This window comes from Wolffia australiana, chromosome 12, assembly GCF_029677425.1.
Source record: "Wolffia australiana isolate 7733 chromosome 12, ASM2967742v1".
NCBI classification, from domain to species: Eukaryota; Viridiplantae; Streptophyta; class Magnoliopsida; order Alismatales; family Araceae; genus Wolffia; species Wolffia australiana.
Genome location: NC_135846.1, coordinates 10841761 through 10864711, shown reverse-complemented (window position 1 = coordinate 10864711; position 22951 = coordinate 10841761). Strand labels below are relative to the sequence as shown.

The following is a 22951-nucleotide window of genomic DNA, read 5'->3' as shown; positions in this document are numbered from 1 at the left end:
GATAAGGGCATTGACGCCATCAACCGATGTCAATGTCACACATCAGCATCTCCAGGACATGCCAGATTCTACCTCTACCTATCATTGTATTGCTATCCTCTTCAGTATCTTTATAGTTTTAAGGTGAGAGAAGATATTCTGTCATGCAAGATGAGAACAAGAAATTTTCTTTGATCTTTGTTCAAATGATTTCAATTATATGACAGAATTTGTTCTTTGGGCAGGTGGTCATCCAGTGAGGGAACCACTGGGATGGAACGCAAGAGTGAAGATAGCACTAGGTGCTGCAAGGGGACTGGCCTACTTGCACGATGTGGCGAACCCGCCGGTGATATATCGAGATCTGAAGTCTGCAAACATATTGCTGGACAATGAGTTCAATCCCAAGCTCTCAGATTTTGGGTTGGCTAGGTTTGGACCCGTCGGCGACAACACTCACGTCTCTACGAGGGTGATGGGCACCTATGGATACTGTGCGCCGGAGTATGCCATGAGTGGGAAGCTGACCACCAAATCTGATGTCTACAGCTTTGGGGTTGTCCTCCTTGAGCTGGTCACCGGGCGCAAGGCCTTTGACTGCAGCAAGGGGCCCAGAGAGCAGAGCCTTGTTGCTTGGGTATGAGTCCTTCCTGGTGTCAATCTACAGATAGATGGATAGATAGATCGATAGTTAGTACTTTTTCATCCGTCATTTGATTTGTTTGCCAAAGTATATGAATCTCTCTCTTGAAGAACTGATTTTCCCTCAAAATCAAGCTTTACAATAATCTTTTAAAAATCCTGGCTAGCAATAAAGATATCTTTTGGAAACAATCTCTCTCTCCATCTCACACACATCAATCCATCCATCCATGTATCTATCTGTCTATCTATAAATTTATCCATTTATCTGTTTTTCTGTACATCTTATCTCGAATTGATCGCTTGCGATGAAGATATTTAGTTTCTCTTACCAGTTTATCCAGTTCTTCCCAACTGAAGTTTGAATCTATTGTCATGTTCCTGATTTCAGTCTCAGCCTTTCCTCTGTGACCGGAGGCGATATGCACAGTTGGCGGACCCACGGCTCCAAGGGCGGTTCCCAGCCCGGCCCTTCCATCAGCTGGTCGTAGTAACCTCAATGTGCCTGCAGGAGCAACCGCACGTGAGGCCCATTATGCGAGACGTGGTCGTGGCCCTTAACCATATCGTCTCCCAGCCATACAAGCCCAAGGCCAGCGGCGAGATCAAGGGCCAGGATTGATGGTGAGAGGTCAACCCCAGTTGTCTTCTTCGTGGTGGCAGCTAACATTGACTCTAGAAGGGAATAACCACAACCCCTGGGCTCGGTCATAGATTGTTGTACAGTTTATTATCAAATGCCAGGGTTCTTAGCCTTCTTCTAAACTTCAGATAAACTGATAGAGTGGTAGAGATATACAGATAGATTTATAGACTGATAGAGAGATAGCCAAATAAATAAATAGATGGATAGGTAAATAGCTAGATGGAGAGACAAATAAATATATTAATAGATGGTTTGATAAATAGATAGAACAGCATTGCCCATGAATGCCATTGGACTGTCTCAACGTTGAAATCACTGAGGTGTGGTTGGGGCATTATGCTGGTTGGGGGATGCAGCTTGTTTTAGGTATGGAATCTGAAGCTATGTTCCAAATTATTGCAATTGTTTGTGTTAAAATTGATTAACAGCAGCCGTAATGCATTTCTCAAATGAGGAATAGGGTTAGTGAGGAACATGGAGTGCCAAAATCTCCATCAGTGCAATGAGGCAGCTTATTGATCATTGAGAGCCAATAAACAAGCGGAGGAGAGCGGCTGAGAGACCTCAGGTCCCTCTGCCAACTGGATGTTCTGTTTCAAAGAGTGAGTAAGATATTTTATCAAGCCAACATATTGAGACCCAAACTCATTGATGTTACATCAGGAGACACCATCATATGCATTTTCAACTTTGGAGATGTTCATTGAGTCATAGACATTAAACCCTTGTTTCTAGGGAAGTTCGTTAAACCATTTCATTAAGCTGAAATGATGTGGTTAGTTCGAAGTACTACGTATTTCAATTTTGATAGTGTTTGTTCAAACAGATTTGCAACATAGAAAAAAAATAGTCATAATGATTCTGTAAATATATCCTCTATAACGATTTAATAAAGTAGCTATTTCACTTTAAAGACAAAAAAATGGAAGCAGGCCTTAGAGCTTACAAATCAAAGCTTCAAGTCAAGGTCTCTCACACAGAAATATCATTGGCTGATGTCAAATAAGTTGTATTTACATTTTTGTTAATATATGTGACACCATCAATTAATAGGGCTGCTCATTTTGTAGACAAACTATTTGCATGTTTGAAGGCCTTTGAGTTTTGTGGGAGTATGTGACTTAAGTCATCAAGGCAATGCAGTTAGGATCAAACTCTAGGAGGTTAAAACTATACCATTCAAAACAACCAGTGCTATTAAATGAAGTAAAATTTAGATAATTTTACATCAAGAAGTCGATGAATATTTCATGATTCCTTTCATTCAAAACTTCAATATTAACTTGGTAATTTTGAATACAAAATGTGAGCTGCATTCTCTATTGAAATGTGCATGATATGGTGTTTGAAAGGAATTATATTATTGATTGTGGATTTTTACCTCCTTGTCAACACAAGAACAACATTGGTATAACAAAATTTTAAGTTTCACACAAAAGTTTCCCAATTAAAATCTGAAAAAAAATAAAAATTTTAAAGTGTTTTATTAATTGTTTTTAAAAATATTTCTTTTATTAATAACAAACTATCCTTTGTTTATTTCTCTTTTTCATTAATTTCTCTCCTCCAATAGATTATTGTATCATCTAATCACCAAAATTAATGTACTCTTGAGCTTTAACATTTCCATATGGCAGGATTAAATGATGATGCAGGTTTCATGAAATTATAATTTTAGATTAAGGATTGTGTCCTATCCATGACCACTGCTCCATGAGCGTTCAGATGTGGTATGAGGGATCGCTTATATATTGAAGTCTATGACTCAAAAGAGTTAAGTAGATGGTGCCTTCAATGGAATGTGACAGCGGAAAGAGGAGGAACTGGGATATATCCTCAGAATGAAAGAGACAAAGTAGGGCTATGGTTGAATTTATCACCTCGTCAGTTCTAGACGTCACAATCTAATGACTCAGTGCAAGGTAGGATCATTATCCTTTCATGGTCTAAGATTGTCCACCTCCTATTGACCCGAACTGGACTAGGAAATACAGCCCATTTTAAGCTAATGCGGATGATAGGCATTAGGTAATCAAAGGAGATACTCCATCCCTGATCACACCTTAGCAATACACCATTATGATGGGCTTTCAGAGCTTCATGGTCCTGTCATGATGAGAAAATAGTGTGTGTGTGTGGTAACATATTGCATAAATATAGAGGGCATCGGACATTTGGTTCCCCTCAAGTAGTAAGTTATGAATGCTAGCAAGTTTCCTATAGGTCGTAGTGATGTCTTTCCAAACATGTTATAAATACTAGTGAAAATAGGAGCATACATGTAATATATTGACTAATGAGCGTGAGTCAGATTCTAAGATAATACCATGATGATTTTTTTGGGTTCTTAAGCTTTGTTTGGGAGCTTGAAATTTTTTCATATAACAGAAGATGGAAAATCAATACATAATTGATTAACAAAAATATATATGATCACATCACCTTGTGGAAAAATTACTCCGCGTTTGACTGCTCCTTGGAAGAGTTCCTCCAAGCCATTCATGTGTCCAACCTCTTGATGCATCCAACTCTTTCTTCTTCTCCAAAATTCAACGTCTAGGAGATAGCTTCACCATCAATTATCATTAATGGAGTAGGTGGAATTAGAAGATCTCATTAGAGGGGGGGGGGGGGGCATCCAGGTCTACATGATATTGGCACCTAAAATGGGTGCCCCCTCTATCTATTCTTATTTTGGAATGTTTTGAAGAAGTCCTTACAACTTTGAGTAAATCCACCAATGTCCATAGATCTTATGGATGAGCCCCTCTAGGTCCATGTGTTTCTCTGGTATTTATTATCCAACCTTATTAATTGACCATATAAGCATATAAATTTATTAATCTATAATTCAATTAACCCAATTAATAAGTAAAGTTTCCAACCCATGGGGCGCCAAGCTATACCTCACGTCCTAGAAGATACAAAGAATTAAATAAACTATTTCATAGAACATAACTTTATCAGTCACCGCATATGTATAATTCTTCTTTTGTGTGAGCCTCTTGAAATGCCACATTGTATGGTTGATCATCAAACCCTAATTTGTCATCCCGATTAGAAATGGTGTAACAAAGATTCATGAGTCCACTACCACTACCCTGGAAAGTGTTTCAAGGCATATTGCTCCTAATACTTATATCCTCGTATACCAAGGGCAGAAAATCCCATCTTGGCCACTCAATCACCTTCATGTACTTCCTTCTACATCCACGCTAAAACATATTCTAATCCCATGATTAGGGATTCATAAGTCGTAGACTCATAAATATATGTGGGTAATAAGCCAATCACACATTCCATATCTATTTCAATGTTCATTAATAGAACATATTCATTATGATGCACGTGTGATGCATATAATGAAGTCCATGAATACATCATCGAACTTAATGAATTATGTCAATATCATAATACAAAGATCAATAGTCTTTAAGCATGTGTTCTAATATTCCTATTCAATGGATACTAGAGAAGGACATTGAAGTATCCACATAGAATAGCACTATCTAACCTCACTCAAATGATGAATATGGATGATCCCCTAGTCATTAGTGTGGACAAACTAACGATAGATAGTGGGTGCCCTTTAATGGAAAGAGTTTATTAAAGTGATCTATACGAGCCCCTAAATGGTATTTTACTAAACTGTCAATCAAGTTGATTCCAATCACGGTTGTTTAAGTGGTCCTCAGACTTGAGACTCCAAAGACGTTATAGTTGTAATTTGACTATGTGCGATGAGTCTCTAATCATGGGGTTCTAAATAGTCTATGTTCGGGTTTGAGTGCATAAGAAGTTCACGAAGATAAATATGTGGTCGAAATGGGATCATCCACCTTTTCTATAAGAGGAGATATTTCAAGGAAGATGATGCAATAAAGTCCTTGGTAATGAAATATGAAAGAAGAGTTCTCCAATGATTTCTAAATGCATCAGTACTAACTCGATGATCGATTAGGGTTTGAAAGTTGACCATACCCTAAGTTGTCATAGGAGCATCAAGTGGATGAGGGACTACATGTACACTGTAAATGATGATGAACAGGTTCCATGAGTAAGTCAATAGATATTAATTTGTATCTACTAGAGCACAAGGTGTAACTTGGCACCTCACAGATTGGAAACTCAACCTATCAATTTAGTTAAATTGATCCGACATTAATTATTCTATATGATGATATACTTAATTAATTTGAAAGACAAATAAAGATTATTGGGCTGCTAAAGTCATTAACTAGGCTGATACATACACCTAGAGGGTCACGTGCAAATGGTCTTTTGGACGTCAAAAGATATACATAAGTTTTGAGTATTTTTATGAAAAATTACCCACTTAATATAAAAAGGGAAATACTCTAAATGAAATTCACCCAGTCCAAAAAATTTCAGGGGCCTTCCCTTTCTTATTCATTTTCCCCACACCCCCACTCCATTTCCGATGTGATTAGGACAACGTAATGACGACGACATAGGGTGACCAGATCTAATCAAGTGAAGGTGGAGATTTGACGTGCCGAGGCGCGCGTGAATACTTCTAGAGATTTCACACATGATAAGCTCCAAATAACTCCTTCGAGGATCAAAGAAATCACAAATGTGATCTGTGTTGAGGTTATTCATTTTATGATTTAATGATGTTGTTGTGATTTTGTTCATCTTCCACTACGAATCATTCTGAGTTCTTCATCCAGGTCAAGGCCTCATAACCCAACATAGACAAAATATATTGGTTCATCCACAATGTGTCTTTTGTGTCTCAAGTCAATGGAGCACTTCTACAACCATGACACAAATTAAATTGTTTGATGTTTAAGTATAATACCATTCAAACATGTGTACAAATTGATTTGTTGAATTATCTCCAAAAAGATCACCTATTATATCCTTAGTATACAAGAAAAGTTGTACTTATTGTATAAGTAGGATCAGATAATGTTACTCTTTCTACATTATTGGGTGTATTTCTCGATAATCCATCAAAAATGAATATTTAGAATACATGTTTAGATACTTGTGATCATTGTTTCATAATTTAATCATAATTCACTAACTCATTGAACATATTCGTGCACTTGATTTTAAACATCATATTATAGTAATACATATAAATAAATTTTTATTTCAATGGATTAATGGCATCTTTTTGTAATGAACATATGTACTAAAAATTTTCAATGAGTTAATGTCAACATTAAATAAATCATCAATTTGATTTCAACGAATGCAGTGAAAATTCAAAAGTTGTGGTGCGTTAATAGGTATTCATTTTATTTTCTGAGAATGGGAAATCATCCCAATGTGGCATTGCAAAATACATCACCACACCACTCTTTTATTTCTTAATCATTGCACGGTCATATTCTTAGAGCGACATCAATATATATTGTTGCACAAAATCAGACTTTGCGTTGATGTGGTACATGGTCACATGTTGCCACATCACACATTCTTTGTGTAAATCCTTCTGTGTCTTTTCCTATATAGATAATGCTGTCAAAAAAATTAAAGACACAAAGCCCAATATGTGATGTGATGCCATACAAGGATACTAGGAGAGAGAATATTTAAAATTAAATTAATGGAAGATTGATCCAACTTCAAAGCTTGATACTTGACGACCCAGAAGATCGATGGAGCTGAACTTCCTAGGGCAACTTTATCTTTCCATCCATACCCTTATATACATATAGGATGTTGTGTTAATTTCTTTAAAAGAACTCTCTTTTGAAATCAGTTTCTATTTGATTATGCTGATTGAAAGAGAGGAGGTTAAGGATCCCTCAAGGTCTTTCTTGGTGTCTTGAGGTGATTAGAGAAAGGCCACAGTAAAGTGAAGAAGTGTGCCTGCATCTGCCAGTTGACATGGTCCTGGTGGAATGTAAGGACTGGTGGCAAGTCTTAGTGCCTTACATTGTCTCATCTCCGTCATCATTATTAGCTTAAGTTTTTCATTTGTCATCATCGCTTCTTAAGGTATCATCACTCTACTCTATCACAACAACTTGTCATCATGGCTCCACTTAACCATCATTAATACTCACATTAATTCACTAATTTACACTCATCAATATCTCCATCCATCTCCTTGTCCCATCATCATCCCTTATTCCATCATCTATATCTCTTTTCCAATATCTAGTATTATACTATTTTATGTCTTCATTGCTCAAATTAATATCTAATTATCACTTATCATCTTCAGATTTCTCCCTTTACCTCATTACCTTATATCATATTTTATACTGACCTCCTCACCTATTTTTAATTGCCATCCAAAGAGTATTAACCCCCTAATCACTATTCCCCATGCATATGCCCAATACTCATCATTATATAGATTTATTTACATGAGCATGTGTTATGTTTCTATAAATTTATTTAATAAAATCAAAATACAAAAATGATACAAATTCAAACCCTACGGTTGACTTTATTAGCAAGTCAGAGGTTTGCCTTATCTGATCTAAAGAGGCTTAGGTTTTCGTAAAAAAAAACACATATCGGTAATGGTTGTGGAAAGTGTGTTAGAGATTCTCCATGACTTGAGGCTCTCAAAATTGTGATGTGATCATCATGCTATGTGAGGAACTAGATGGTGGTTTCTCTAGAGCCGTAACTCAACACATAAACTCTGAATTTCTCTTGGATTGTCATGCAAAATGAGATTCTGAACCAAAACCTCATGGGTGTTTCACTATGAATCTTTTTTGTAGCTTCACCAATTAATGAGGTTGGGCAATACTGACACTGAAAATGTAAGCCATAAGCAAACTTGGTTTTATATGGAGCCCTTGATACATAAGTCACAAGAGGAAGAATGATAGTTTTGTGATGATTGTTGGATGCCAAATGAGAGATGCCTAAAAAAAAGTGGGGGAATTCTCTCTGAAATGGTTACAGTAGGAATTACAAGAGGAGTTCCCATCTTGTAGAAGACTTTAGATGGGGAGTCTACATTCGGGCTAATGTCAATGCTCGAAGAATCCTACAAGAGATCTAGTGGGATATCGTAAAGCTCTAGGATCAGTCTAGTGTTTCCTATTAGTAACTGGCCCACCATTATATGGCTACAGTGTGTTATAAATCTGTGAGAGTTGGCTCGTGTCATACAATGGGCTAATAGTTCTTTGTCCCACTTGTCATAGAATAACCACAGACATATATGGCTGATGTGTCTGCCATGTGCACCATCTCTCAAGTCCTTTGATACCATCTATATGGCAAGCCCAACCATCACTTATGGATGACACAAATGTGTCCAAGGGTGTGATCAAAGTCTGCATCTGCCATACTTTTTCTTTTCAAATCCCTAATCCCTTGGATACCCTCATCCAACAGTTGACATGCTCTAGCCCAAGAAACCCAATGGTGGCATCAGGGGCCATAAATATTTTCAGCCCATAAGAGGACTCCAAAGATTCATTCTACAAAAGATAGAACCATTTGCGGTATCCAGTGCACCTCTTAAATATGAAATCTGATGCTCAGGAGGACATGACATAACAATTGGATGCACCCAGCCTGGGGATTGAAGCTGGAATTTCCATACCAACTAGTTTCATTCTCAACCTCTCCAATAGGATATCAAAATAATGATTTTGAGTGGGGCTGAGAAAAATATGGTAACTAAGGTAGTCAAAAGGTAGATATCCTCAAGGGTACCTTGTGAAGTGTTGTATGAGGCATATGTGTTTTATGGTAGTGCAAGGTCCCACCATAAAACTGATTTTCTATGCATTAAAGATATTACCAGATGCCCCCTCATATGTAAAAATAAGATGCTTCAGTTCATCATCCCCCATGGATCTTTTAGATCATTTGAGGGAAAATATGGCATCGTGCAAGATTATACGAAAATCCTTCTTTTATTGGTATGTTTGAATGAGGTTATTAGATATTTAAGGCTTAAATTGAATGTAGATTAAATTATTCTCCAAAATGATATGAATCTGAAAATTTTGGAATTTATATCTCAATGGCATGATTTCGGATCTAGTTGTATCTGATGGACAGTCAGTAGTTCCGAATAAAATTTAAATGCATTCTATTTTACCCTCTTATTGTGAAAATCCTAAGAATTCAATACACATATGATATGCTGTCTTTTATAAGTATCATTGATTGCATTTTATCATTACGAGCATATTTAAAAATATGCTAGCATGTCTTTTAAAAATATACTAGCATATTTAAGTCACTAATTTTGATAAAAAAACATGAGGAGTGAAGAATATATAGAATATTTTCCTAATAATATGATACCCTCTCATTATATGACCTCAAGAAAATTTATATAATTTCTTTAGTGGCCTTTTTTATCAGTGAGTTCCTAAGTGCCACTATCTTATGGAAGAAATTTGTGAGACATAAATATATCATGTATGTTTTCATTATCTAGTTAATTATGGCCAACATCATGTTTTGAGGATACTTCAAATTGAACAAAAAAGCATCTATGAGTATATATCTAATGAAAAAAATATTAAAAATAAATTAAGAAAAAAAATTTGAGTCCAAGGTATTCTATTGAGTTTTTTGTCTCACTAACATCATTAATTGAATCTGACTATGACCTGTCAAAGAAACATTATCATCAACATTTTTAAGCATACTGGAAGTACCTCATTTTGCCAAAACCTGAATCATCAAAGATGAGATTATTAACCACTCTTAAAAAATGGATCTGTGTTGTTAAATACCATAATTTTACCAACCATAATTTGAACAATAACATCAATGTTAACTAAAATGTATGTGTTGTAAGAGATACTAAAGATCCAAGATATTTTTGTACAGAAGAAAATAATCAAAGTCAGAATAACTGAAGTAAATGAATTGTGAAGAAGTACACACCATCAAAACCAAGATAAAAATGGATATTTGATGTCGAACGTTGTCAGGGACGTCATTCGGTCGGGTATCGAGACGATGCTCTGATATCAAAATGATGTTGGATGTCGTTGATGGCGTCGTCCGATGGATAATTCCCTAAGGGGATGCAACTACGTGATGCGATGAATCCTAGGTGGACGTACGTGCAGGCCCCGACTCGTGGGGTTCGTTGAGCTCTGAGCTCTGGGACGCGTGACCGATGATGGTGATGGTAACATTCTGACCTTCGTCGGAGCGATGACGATGACTACAGCGTCGAACAGAATAATTCTGTTGGCACTCGCACGTAATGGATAGGCTCGACCCGTACCTAAGAACTCACTTGTGACGTACTTTCTCGATGTGTATTTCTCTCACCTAAACTAACCCGAGCGCGGTGGAATGCAGTCAAAAATATACTAAAGAAAGTAATATAACTGGCGAGCAAAGGGGAATGATGTACTTTGTTGGTGGTGGCGTTTGTCGTCATGGTCTTCATCGATGCACGGGCCAGAACAGGTTGGTGGCAGAGTCGGGCCGAGAGGTAACCGGCATGGCTCAACAGGCAGCGAGAATGCAGCGCTAGAGCATGAAGCTAGAAGTCAAAGGAGTGAAAGCCCCTTGGTTGTGCTTTCACTCGAGATATTCAAACCCGGGTGTTTCCTCTTCACCTTGGCATGCCGGTCAAGCTGCACGTGAACTGGCTGGCTGTCGATGAGGATAATGGCGGCTTCGATGACGTCTCTGATGGAGCAAGCTGGCATGCTCCATCAATATTATTTTTCAAGAATTATCAATATAAAAACAAAAGATGCATCAACTCAAATGAAAAAAAAATGTCTCCTTAGATAAACTCTCCCAAGGAAACATCATGACTTCAAAATCAACTAGCATACGTGGCATATCATATTTACTGATCAAGAATTTTAAAGTGGTCAAAGATAAAAGTGTAAGTTTTAATTGAAAGATCAACCACAACACATAACTTAAAAAGATCGAGTATAACACACATAGCTCAAGAACAAGAAAGGATGAACATGTAACCACAGTATAATATCATAAATAAGATATCAACAGATATGATTAAATAGAAACATGGAAACCCATTTGATGGGACTTTAGTACACATAACATAATAGGTCTTAATCAACGCATCTAACATGACTAAAATAGGTGTTACCAAACTTTTAATCACACATGTAAGCACAATAAACAAACATTTGTAATTTTTTTGTGGAATTCTGGTTAATACAATATCATTAACAAGTCATTTCTTATCCTTATCTTATTTTTCCCGTTTCTTCTTTTATCTTGGCTATTTACATGGTATCAGAAAATAAACACCCCTGGAAAAAAAATGTCATGAGAACTATGAACCAATATTCCACCAATGAAAAGGTATCGGGTTTTCTTGGCTAGATTGACAACCCAAAATCATTTTTGCTATGGACATGAAGTGAATGAAATAGATTTTAAAGAATCATGATATTACATTCTCATCTTGAGAAAATCACATTTCAATATCACAGGGTTCCTTGGACGTATATCTTTAAGTATTTCATGTGCCCAGCCTCAACACATATCCACATGATCTTCGTAATGTTGGATATCATTGTTATCTCAAACAGCTCTGATTGAAACCCTAAAGGATCTCCTCACTTCAAGTATCACTAGAAGGAATGATATTGAGAGAATATGAGAAGAGGATGGAGAGATCCCATGTCTGTCTTACATGTGCACCAAGAATGGACGCCCTCTCCAATTTATACTTGAAAACACATTTTTTTGTAGGTAAATGGGATGAAAAATTTATATTTATTTTCATTAGATTTATTATATATGTGTTTTATCAACCTTAAAATGATTAAATATAACTTTAGAATGGTGTTTTTAATTTTTTGATTTATGTTATTTTTAAGGATTTCTCTAAAAGAGTATGATTATTTGAGTTATAATATTATATTATCTTTCATCTTTGTATTTGTTCCCCCTCTAAGCGTCAGGCTACCATAAGGAAAAGGAGATAATCAAGGCATGATTTTGGCACTGTTTGGTACCAACGGTTGTATTGGAGGCAAGATAAAGTGAAGGAGGGAAATTGTAGCAAGCTGAGCATCACCTGGCCTAGGGCTAGTGCGCCAAATGCGAAACATGCAAGGATTTGGATCATTTACATTTTAAATGTTATTTATTTCTTACATTAGTTTTACTTTATCACGTTGATACAAAATATCCATCAATCATTTCATCACATCTCTCCACCGTTGCTCTTCATTTGTCATTTCTATCACTTAATCCACTCAATAAACTCCTTAAAAACCATCATCCATACCTAATTATTAGTAATCCCACTTCTATATCCTCTATTATCAGCTCATTCTCCCATTTTTTTCCATCTTCTACATAAAATCATCTTCCTAACCATATCAATATATATCTCTCATCATATAAAAGTTCTCTAATCTCATTACCTAGACTCCCTGAGGTTTGACCCTTATACACTATATTAAATGGGGTCATTAATAATATTATTGCATGAAATCAATTCACAACAAAGAAAAATAAACACATCAAAATTGTGTTCATCACACAGTAAATCATCTGCAACAGATGTTAAAAAATAATTATCAAAAGGGATGTATCACGAAGGGGTAGATCTTAGAGTTGGATCCTTGATTTTCCTTCTTGCATTGATTTCTTGTGATAAATAGATGTGATGGATGCTTTGAGTTGATGTTTCTCTTGTTTATAGGAGGCAGCACTTTCTTGGAAAGGGTACGCCATCTCGTCCAAGAAAGATGGATTTTAAAACCCCAAGAGGCAGAGAGAAAATGGGTGGGATTAAAAGCCCTTAATCAAGCACTAATATTACAACCAAGGGGCAGTTAGAGTCTTTAGGCCATTAATATACCATTCGGGAAAGCACCCCATTTGATATTTACTTTAATAACTCATTACCTGCTCTATAAAGCCTCGAATGCTCCTGATTTAACACAAAAGGATAGGAATGCCTTTCCTTTGGAGAGAGAAGATGGACGTCAGCTTAAAATAGAAGGTTTTTTTAAAAATTAAAGTGAATCCAAGACATTTTTTGCCCTTTTCTTCTTCTTACCAGGTTCAAAGCTTATGAGGACTTTCGTGGACTCAAGGACCCTCTGCCTTTCCCAAGGTGATGTCACACCTTCCAGGTCAACAGGAAAAATATTATAAAATAATTTACATAAAATAAACAAAATTTTATGGTCAAAGGTCAACCCATAGATCTTCATTTGATGTGAAAGACATTCGTAATAATGTATTCACGAGAAAAATATAAGATATATATTTATAGAAATCTGAGTTAAATTATAAGAATTTTCATTTAGAAAGCATGTGTCAATTTGAAATATATTTATCAATAAAAGTTATTCATTTAATTCCGACATGGTTTTCCCTCTAAACTACTTGGTAGGATCTTCCCCTAGAGGTCCGAGGCAGCCATCATGTCGAGAGACTCAGTCTGCCAGCTCTCTGCACACGCCGGACTCTTGTGGCCGACGACCCCACGAGTGGTGTATCGCGTGGAACGCTGGATACGAGAGTACACGAGGTCTCACCTAGACATTGTACCCTGCACAGAGCTCCAAGATGATACCTGATGAGCGCGGACATGACACCTGCTCCACGCAACACCAACTCGTGGGGACACGAGCGAGCTGCTGGCACCTAAGGTCTCCACAACAACATGCAGTAATATCAATATTGTATCTTTTTCCTTTGTGTCATGGGCATGGGTGAGTGGGGTCTGTGTGTAATTGGGATATTTACCCTCTCTCCACGCCTACTAACTATTCTACACATTCAACCTAGCATATGGCATCCAGGGCACAGGTGGATCCGTCTACAGGCACAACCCTTGGGTTGGTCGTACCTGGCACCGTGTTTTTGACCGTAAAAATTTGAAAAAAAAATCCACCATGGTTGACCCAAAAACAGATTATAAAGATCAATTGACACTTGAAGCATCTCTACCCATCAAATTACTGGCCATAAATTTATGAAATAAAATTTCCCTGATTCTCAATCAATGTTAAAAAAACTTTTATTTGAAAGCCAAATTTTTGTTTTGGCTTATCTTCCTCTATAGAAAATGTTTAATTAAATCAACCAGACTAACTCAACAACAGAAACCACATATTAGTCAATTTGTATGACTGCTCAAACAATTTCAAATTACTCCAGAATCCGGGATCTGGTCTCACATAAATTCTAGGTTTTACCATCAAAATATAGAGTCAAACTGTCCATGTTTGGCCCACTGACCTTAAAAAGTGAAGTATGTCAATGCATTACCATCAATGTTTGCAACTATACGTGTTAAATGTTTTTGGGATTTCAAATCATTCTAAAATTACATGAAAGGTGTAAATTGTACTTCCATGTCCTGCAAATAAGTTGGCCATGGATTTGTCATAGGTTGATCAAGTTTCATGTAGACTCAATAATTCCATATATAAATTTATCAAAATCCACACATTTACTTCAAATCAATGGCCTTAAATCTTCAGGAAGAATATATGAAAAATAAAAAGTCAAAAGAGATATATTGTGTTATCTGTTACTTCTTAATTAATAGATAATCAAGAGATTAATCATGTTAATAAAACATTAGACAGGGGTAATTTAATGAGAGAATTTAAATATCTGGAGTTTTATAATTCATAGAGAGATTGAGAAAGCAACTTGGGAGAAAGTATAGGGAGATTTTGGGAATCAAACCAAGTAGAACCATAATATAACACAATTTATCTTTTTAAACTACAGATACTAAGTGAAATAAATAAACACATTATTTCTTTAGGACTAAACCTCCTTGTCATTTCCAAAAAGGGAAATACTAACATTAAGCCACCATTTATTTATTTTAAGCCTTAATTACTTATCCCGCTATCTGATATTTTAATATTAATAATTTTATACTGGTTTTAATAACTATGTTTCCATCAGATGGATTAATGATCTAACAGCACCTAATGTGCGGTAATCTTGTTCGAATATATATTTTTAAGAAAATAAAGAAGACCACCTGAACACGTGGTCAACCTGCCTTTAAAATAATATTTATAACATTTTTTAAACAGTATAAAGTTCATTTTAACAAGATAATATTTATACATATCTGGCCTTTCATGCCACCCCAACTCAAACTGATGGCGAGAGGAAATGATGTGGACCATTAAGTTGCCTCAAAATAGACCAGGTAGTCATTAAAAAATTCTGACTGCCTGCCTAACCAACAATATAGACTGCCAAAACATTCATGACCCTGAGTCATTAAAAATTCGAGCTGCCACATGTGATACTATTTTTCTTATTTTCCATGTTAGTTATTTTCTAACACCGTCACTCATCCTACAAAAGACATTCAATTGCACCCATCTGCCTGGCTTGCCAAAGAGGATAAGGCAAGATAGGAACCCTGAAGTTAATCATACTGCAGGGGAGCAATTCAAGATAGGAACCCCGAAGTTAAGCATACTGCAAGGGAGCAATTCAGGATGGGTGACCGTGTAAGAAGTTAATTGACAGGATTCTACCAGGCCAAAAAAGTTTTCAAAGAAAAGATCAACACTTGATGTATTAATATTGAGTTACATATAGAAGTCCTGGGGAAAATGATCAATATCTATTGAAACCGCCCTAAACCCGGAATTTGATCCGGACTTTCGGAAAAAGGTCGTAGTTTGGGTCGGGAATCTGTAATACCGGTTCCTTCTCAAATCTGTAGTGTTCCCCCCCCAGGGGGATTGAGGGGGGTCACGTCTATTTATAAAGCAAGCCCTCTCAAAATCAAGAGTGTGAAATTACATTAAGAGGAATCTCTGCGTTCTCCGAACGATAATTCTTTAAATTGTGAATTTTATAATAACAAAATATTTGGACCTCTCTAGAATTTTTAACTTGGAGTTCCCCCTCCTCTTTCATTATCATGACTACCACATCAAGACTTTAAAATAGAACCCACTTACCAATCCAGCTACACAATTTCCTCATGGGTCCTCTAATTCCAATACCATGTAAGTTCCTCATCACATCATTACCGCATTTCTGGCTCGTCTACCATGTAACTATGTAAGTACTGGCGTAATAATATTAGTTAATCATTTCCCTAAAAAATATTTCAATGCTAGTTTTTCATCTGCCAATGAAAGCCTGAATTTCACTATGTGAAGGCTTGCTGGAGGGTTGGAAATGTCAAATTGGATGAACATGACTGACTAACTTAGTGATATAAGAGGACCTACATAGGATACACTGTCTTCGTGATCTTCATAATGTTGGATATCCTTGTTCTCTAAAATAGCACTGGTTGATAATAGAGTTCATAATGTTCGTATATAAAAAGATATCATGATCTATAATTGAGTTGTCATGCTAACAGCAATTTTACAATTCATAATTCATATCAATTTTACAATTGATATGGAGATAGCCAAAACAATTGTCATACGTGCACTGTTGACATCTTATAACAGGTATGATCAATTACGAATGACATTAATAGCAGATCAAAACATTAATATCATGATTAAGCCTAATGATGTGAACTAGCAGCTTCATGCCGCCAATGGATGGAGTTCTTAATATTACCCTTTCCACGCAGATTACTATACTACTACTGTCATCTATTTCCACATTTCTAACGATTGCTCTCTAAAGATATCCATTTCCAGAACTGTATTACATCTGAGAATATGGTGTTGATCAACAAAATCAACACAAAGGGGGATGCCTATCAATGGCACTGCACAGTCTTCATAATTCTTTTTTTTTTACTTCAGAAACAATCATATATTCATGAACCGCAGTGAACCACTGAGGAGTTCACAGACAAGGGATTCAGTACATGTTTAACGGATTCTCCTGGCTAGATACCTAAAAATGAATCATGTATTTTCCATTCTAAGCATGACTCATATATCCTAGCTGGATCTTTTTTATCTTAAAGATGTGAGTTTTCTTGGATGAAAAACCAACTCAGTTCCCAATAATAGGTTTCAGGCCGTCCCTAAGGAAAAATGATTATGGAGCCACTACGACTCAAGAGAGAAATTCAGAGGGAGCAAATATTTTTTCCTACTTTAGAACAAGAGGATACGCAGATTTGATGTAGCAAAGTCCTTAAGGACTTCCACAGAATATGGTGATCACGAGGATTCATAAACCCAGAAAAATTAAATTGAGAAGAGGGAGAGAGAGAGAGAGAGGGCAGTTTCCAAAGTAAACCAGATTCTAGTAAGGATAGTGGGCATAAGCATACATGGTCATTCCCTAGATGATAAGACTCTGTCTCACAAGGGGGAAACCTTCTAAAACAAGCCCAAACTTAAGTGTTGCAGATGACCATGGGAGAAGGGGAAATCAAGTAGGTGGGAATACGGTTCCGAAGCTCTCCCTACTACTAATGTCAGTTCCAACTATACACCAGCTTAGACTAAATAATAAAGAAAGAAAGTAGAGAAGACGGATCCTGTTTACTGACCTCATTGGGCTCCACCTCCATTAGGGGCTCGAATTACCGAAACGATCATAAGATAGGGCAGCCCTTCTGAGACTTTCTCTTCTTCTTCTTCTTTTGCTTGGGCGGCTGGAGCACAACCTTTATGGCTGCATCGAACACGGCCTTCACATTCTGCCAATTGACCGGAAAGGTTCAGGTCACGAAGGAAGAGAGACGATTGAAAAGGTGAAAATGGGAGGAGAGGGGCAGAGAAGGAGATAGAGATGCTGCCTGCTGAGTTTTAGAGCTGCATTCGATGTAGCCTGCGGCCCCGATCGTCCTCTTGAGCTCCTCACCCTTTCAAGGTAGCAACTAAAAATGTCAAGACGAGTATGATCATGGAATTGACAAATCGAGAGAGAGCTAAAGATTCCCCTACCTGGGCAGTTGTGATTGGCACCGCACCCGGATGATCTATGAAAAACTGCTTATCATCGCGAAGATCTGATAAAGTAACCGCCATAATAAAAGATAAGCTGGTGAGTATGAGAAAATTCAAAGTCATGGACGTTAAACAGCAGTCAGGATCATCAGCATGACAACGCGACTTTGTAAACAACTCATGAATCATTGCGAAACAAGGATGCCATCATAGATTATCAGAAGAGAAGTTAAACCTCAGATTAGATAAGGGGAAAAGAAGAGCTCTACACAAAGTGTACTAAACTCCTTTTAAACAAACATTTCACTAACCGCAAAATAAAATCACAGGGAAACCATCGTTTGACTTTTGATGAGAACATAATCACGATTCTAAATCTAAACACATCGTGGAAAAAATTATAAATAAATACACCATCTCTGGAAAAATTATAGCATCGGTATGAAGTAAAAATAGGAAATCGTGCACATAGAATCAGCTCCGTGAGTGAGTAGGGTTGGAGAACACAACAATTATGAGGAAAAGAGAGGAAAATCTGTACATATAAAAGAGAGAGTGAGAGAGACCTGTTTGCTAGATGGAGACAAATCGAGAAAAAACAACGGAAGATAGATAACAAAAAATAAAGAAAGAGAGAGGTGTTAATCAGAAGGAGCCTTTTATTATTAAGTTAAATGATGTAAGTGGGACACACGTCTTATTCAAAAAAAAAGTGGGCCACATGTTATAAGAGGCGCAAAATGTTTTTCTTATATATCTCATTATATTTTACGTGGGTCATGTTTGTATGCGCCCCCACCTGACTTGTTTTAAGTGACTTACTCCACATGGGAATGAGTCACTAAATTGAAGTGGTCCCTAACCCACGTGTATGTGAGCTGGTATTTAACCAGTTCAGACCACGAATAGAGGTGGACCTTTCTGTTTCTTCTGAGACATTAGCTGACAAACAAGAGAAGGAGCTGGCGGAGCTTGAGAGGCTCAGGAGGGAACTGAGCTTTGTCGCATAGAATAGACATAGAATAGACAAATCAGTCGAAGATGACTAATAAGTATGTTCTAGATGTTTTTCAGGAGTTAAGAAAAGAGACCAGCACATCATACTAGTAGATTTTTTTTTCAATCTCTTCGATCTTTCATCCATGAGGGAAATTCTCTGACAAAGGAAAATTTATTGAGGAAATTCCAGGACCAACCTAACTGAACACAGATGAGTATTATCTCGCAGATAAATTGACCTCGTCAGTGACTCAAAAAGAACATTTATTTCTCCCACTCGTCGGTTAGTTTTTATCTTATCACGCATCACCCTAGAAAATGAAGATGTAAATGAGGCGGGATACGCTCTCTTCATCGATGAAGTGAAAGAAAAATCTTAAGATTACTGATGATAAACCATTAACCACTCAAGATCTGCAGAAAATCAAGATGAAAACAGAAGGCAACTTTGACTTGATCGACATGACAAGAAGAAAGATAGGACGGAAGAGACAAGGAATGACAGAAAATCTTTGATGAGTAAACCATGAAAGAAAAATTAATCTAGAACGAAAACTTTACATTTATGGAAAAAAATAGCTTCTTTAAGGGGACAAGCAATAGGCGGACACTTACCCAGTTTAGTTCCAACAAGAATGACAGGAACGCCAGGAGCATAATGTCTCAGTTCAGGAACCCACTGCATCAAGGGGTAAAAGGTCTCCCCAAAGTCAGCAAAAATTCTAATTTATGCGGGACAAATAAACTTCAGAAAATATGACGTAATGTATTTCACCTTTTTAGCTACATTTTCGTAACTAGCTTTGCTAATTAAAGAAAAAGCAAGCAAGAAAACGTCGGCACCACGGTAGCTCAGAGGCCGCAACCTATTATAATCCTCCTGACCTGATTCAAGAGCACATTTAATATGTTAATAAATTTATAACGGTCCTTGTCCTTACAGGCATTCTAAAATCAATAAAAACTTAAGGGTAAAAACCCACCTGCGGTATCCCACAAACCAAGGTTAACAGTATTCCCATCCACCACAACGTTGGCACTGAAATTATCAAAAACTGTGGGAACGTAATCCTGCAAGATAATCAAAATAACAACGGCAATTGTAAGATAAAGATGAAAAGAGTACAGAAAAGAGGGATTCGACTCAAGACTCCAACCGATTTCCACCCAACCGCAGCCAGTCGACCAAGAGACCACCCAAGACCAGATCTTAAGCAAAAAAGAAACAGAGCGGCGACGAATACAAAGCATTTGTAGCAGAAATCCAACTCCGATTTTTCAGAATCCAAAAGCAACGAATATCAGCAAATCTAGACCCTAAAAACAACCGATTGCAACAGAGAACGTACCGTGGGAAATGTGTTGCTGGTGTAGCAGATGAGCATGCAGGTCTTGCCGACTGCCCCATCTCCAACGGTCACGCACTTTATAAACCTAGACGCGCTCATCTCTACCACCTCGTCTACAGCAACAAATCTCAAAAAAACCAAAAAAAAACTGCGGGAAATCTCTTCTCACTTCCCTTTGCCCTATCCTTCCGATCCCGGCATTCCTCGATCAATGCGCCCGAAAAAACAAACACACCGACCAAATCGAGCACGGCGGAATCGATTCAAGGCTCGCCGGTACCAGAAGATGTCAAAAATCGGTGAGATCTACGCCGTGTTCATCCGCCGTGTTCATCGCGGTTGAATCCAGCTCCACGTCGATGAGAGAGAAAGCGGTTCACTCTAATACCAGCTAATCGGGGAGGCGCTCTTTATATACTCTCTCTGACTATACACTCAAACTCAGGACTAGTTCAGTTGACCGGAAAAACCTTTTCCCAATTAACAAACTTCTGGGGTATTTAAGCAATAAGTAAAATAAATTTGGATAGAAGTAGATTTTTGTGCCTGATGGATAAGGGCTAGGGGTATTTCTCATATATTGCTATAAATGGGAGTAAATGCAAGTCACGTGATGTCCTTCGTTGGCGTGAAGCGCCACAACTGTGTCACGAGCGGCTGAAAGCTGACAAGGGGGAAATTCTCCGAGAGAGAATGGTAAACAAAAACAGATATATATTGTCTTATTTCTCTTGGAAATATTGAAAATTCTAGTAAGTGCCGTTTGAATTTTACATCATGACAACGATGGGACTATAGAAGGAATTAATAAATATCAACCCATTTAAAAATGCTGTTATATTGATTTTTCAATATTGTAACGAGTCAGGGAGGGAGGGGTTTATCTGCTAGAATCATAGCTAATGAAGTTTAGAACCACATTTCACAGTATAGAGAAGAAAAATGTGTTGGTAGTGTGGAAGGAATAAAGATGGGTTTGATTTTATTTTTAACTTTTTTGACTTCAATTATTGTGTTGAATGTTAGGCTAATAGCAGAGAAAATACCAAGACATTTACGTAGAGTCTACCGAACAATTGTTGGGAATATGTAATTTCTTCTCGTCATATGTATATCTGTAAAAACAAAGTAGTTCTGTACTTGTTAATAATGTAAATACAATGAAAGCCAAATATGAGTTGGTTTGTAATTGAATCAACTATGTCGAAAAATGAACTCCAAACAGGTAAGACTTTTATTAAATAAGATTCTACCACAAAGTTTTAGGGAAATGGATGTATGGTTTTCCTTATTTGCCGCTGCTTAATTTTTTCCCGTTAACCATGGCCTCTTTTTTCAATCATGAATGGGTATAAACACAAAATAAATATTTTTCAATTCAATAAGGATTGGTTCAGTAAAATGTAACAAATCTCAATATTTTGTTATATATAGGGACAAAAATAAACCATACTTCTAGTTTATATGTTTATACCTACCCGTTATTATTCTCCTATATACAAAATAAGGACATCCATCAACCCTTGATCATAACAAATATATTTTAAACTTCTACTCCATTCCTCAAATTCATACACATCTCTAGGAGCCTCAACCCCTAATCAGCATTCATGAGTTTATGATGGACTGGATCTCGAAAGGTTATCAAATACATACGTATGAGAAAGGTTCTGCTACTTTAGATGAGGCTTCTCTCAATTCCCGTTTGTTTTAATTTATTTATCAACAGAAAGCCATTTTCATCGCGTAATAAAACACATGCAACATTTGATGGCTTCATAACAGCATATCAGTTTGGTTGATCCTTCAAATCATCTTATTTTGTCAAAGCTCTTACACCCTTCCAGATATATGATTATACTTATCCATGAGTGGCTAGCTTAGTGGTCACATTCTATAAGATATATTTAAAGTACTTGCACCCTTCCAGACATACAATAATACTTATTCATATTGAAAATTTTCCATCTTCACTTATTCATCTCTATTCATATTTGAAAATTTTAATAAAATGTGATCACATTTTAAATAAAGAATGTGATCATATTCTATTAAAATTAACTAAATAAGAACTTAGATGTCACATAAAAATGGGTAATTCATCAAATATAAAACCACAGGTTTCCAGGAAAAAAAAGGTATGAAGTATAAGCCATTTAATAAAATTACATGTCAATGAATAAAAGTTTCTCCCATTTTTTTCCTCCAATATAAAAATAAATCAAACCAATATTTCTCCCAATTTTGAAAACATTTCATCAGAAAATTTTATTCCATATATATATATGGGTGTTCACCAAGATATTTCACTAGTCATATCAGATCTTATTCATCCAATTTACACCAGAAATAGATTACGTACAGAGCTTCATTTGAAATTAATTTTAGTTTCAGATGTGTGAGTTTTACCTCTTGACTGTGCTATTAAGATTCAACTTCAAGTCATAACCATATACATATAGAAATGTAGTTTACATAAATCTCGCTTTACTATGAAACATATATGTGTGTAAGTAAGCTATAAACGTTATATAAAATCA

General features: G+C 36.6%; 2 protein-coding genes across 2 annotated transcripts in view; one reads left to right on the top strand and one right to left on the bottom strand.

Annotated features, from left to right (window-relative positions):
- Positions 1–1386, top strand: part of LOC144710124 (putative serine/threonine-protein kinase PBL21) — a 2798-nt gene extending 1412 nt beyond the window's left edge. Inside the window, exons 4-5 of the mRNA XM_078583797.1 lie at positions 225–616; positions 1013–1386. Coding sequence (XP_078439923.1) covers positions 225–616; positions 1013–1243 — 623 coding nt within the window. The 3' untranslated portion in view covers positions 1244–1386. The remainder of the gene's footprint in view (positions 1–224; positions 617–1012) is intronic.
- A 16007-nt stretch (positions 1387–17393) lies between these two features.
- LOC144710156 (rac-like GTP-binding protein 5) lies at positions 17394–20808 on the bottom strand. Its single transcript, XM_078583838.1, has 7 exons — positions 20412–20808; positions 20046–20133; positions 19838–19947; positions 19678–19741; positions 18061–18125; positions 17913–17978; positions 17394–17813 (listed from the first exon to the last, which is right to left on the bottom strand). The coding sequence occupies exons 1-7, from the start codon at positions 20508–20510 to the stop codon at positions 17709–17711; spliced, it is 597 nt and encodes a 198-aa protein (XP_078439964.1). The 5' UTR covers positions 20511–20808; the 3' UTR covers positions 17394–17708.
- Positions 20809–22951: the final 2143 nt, after the last annotated feature.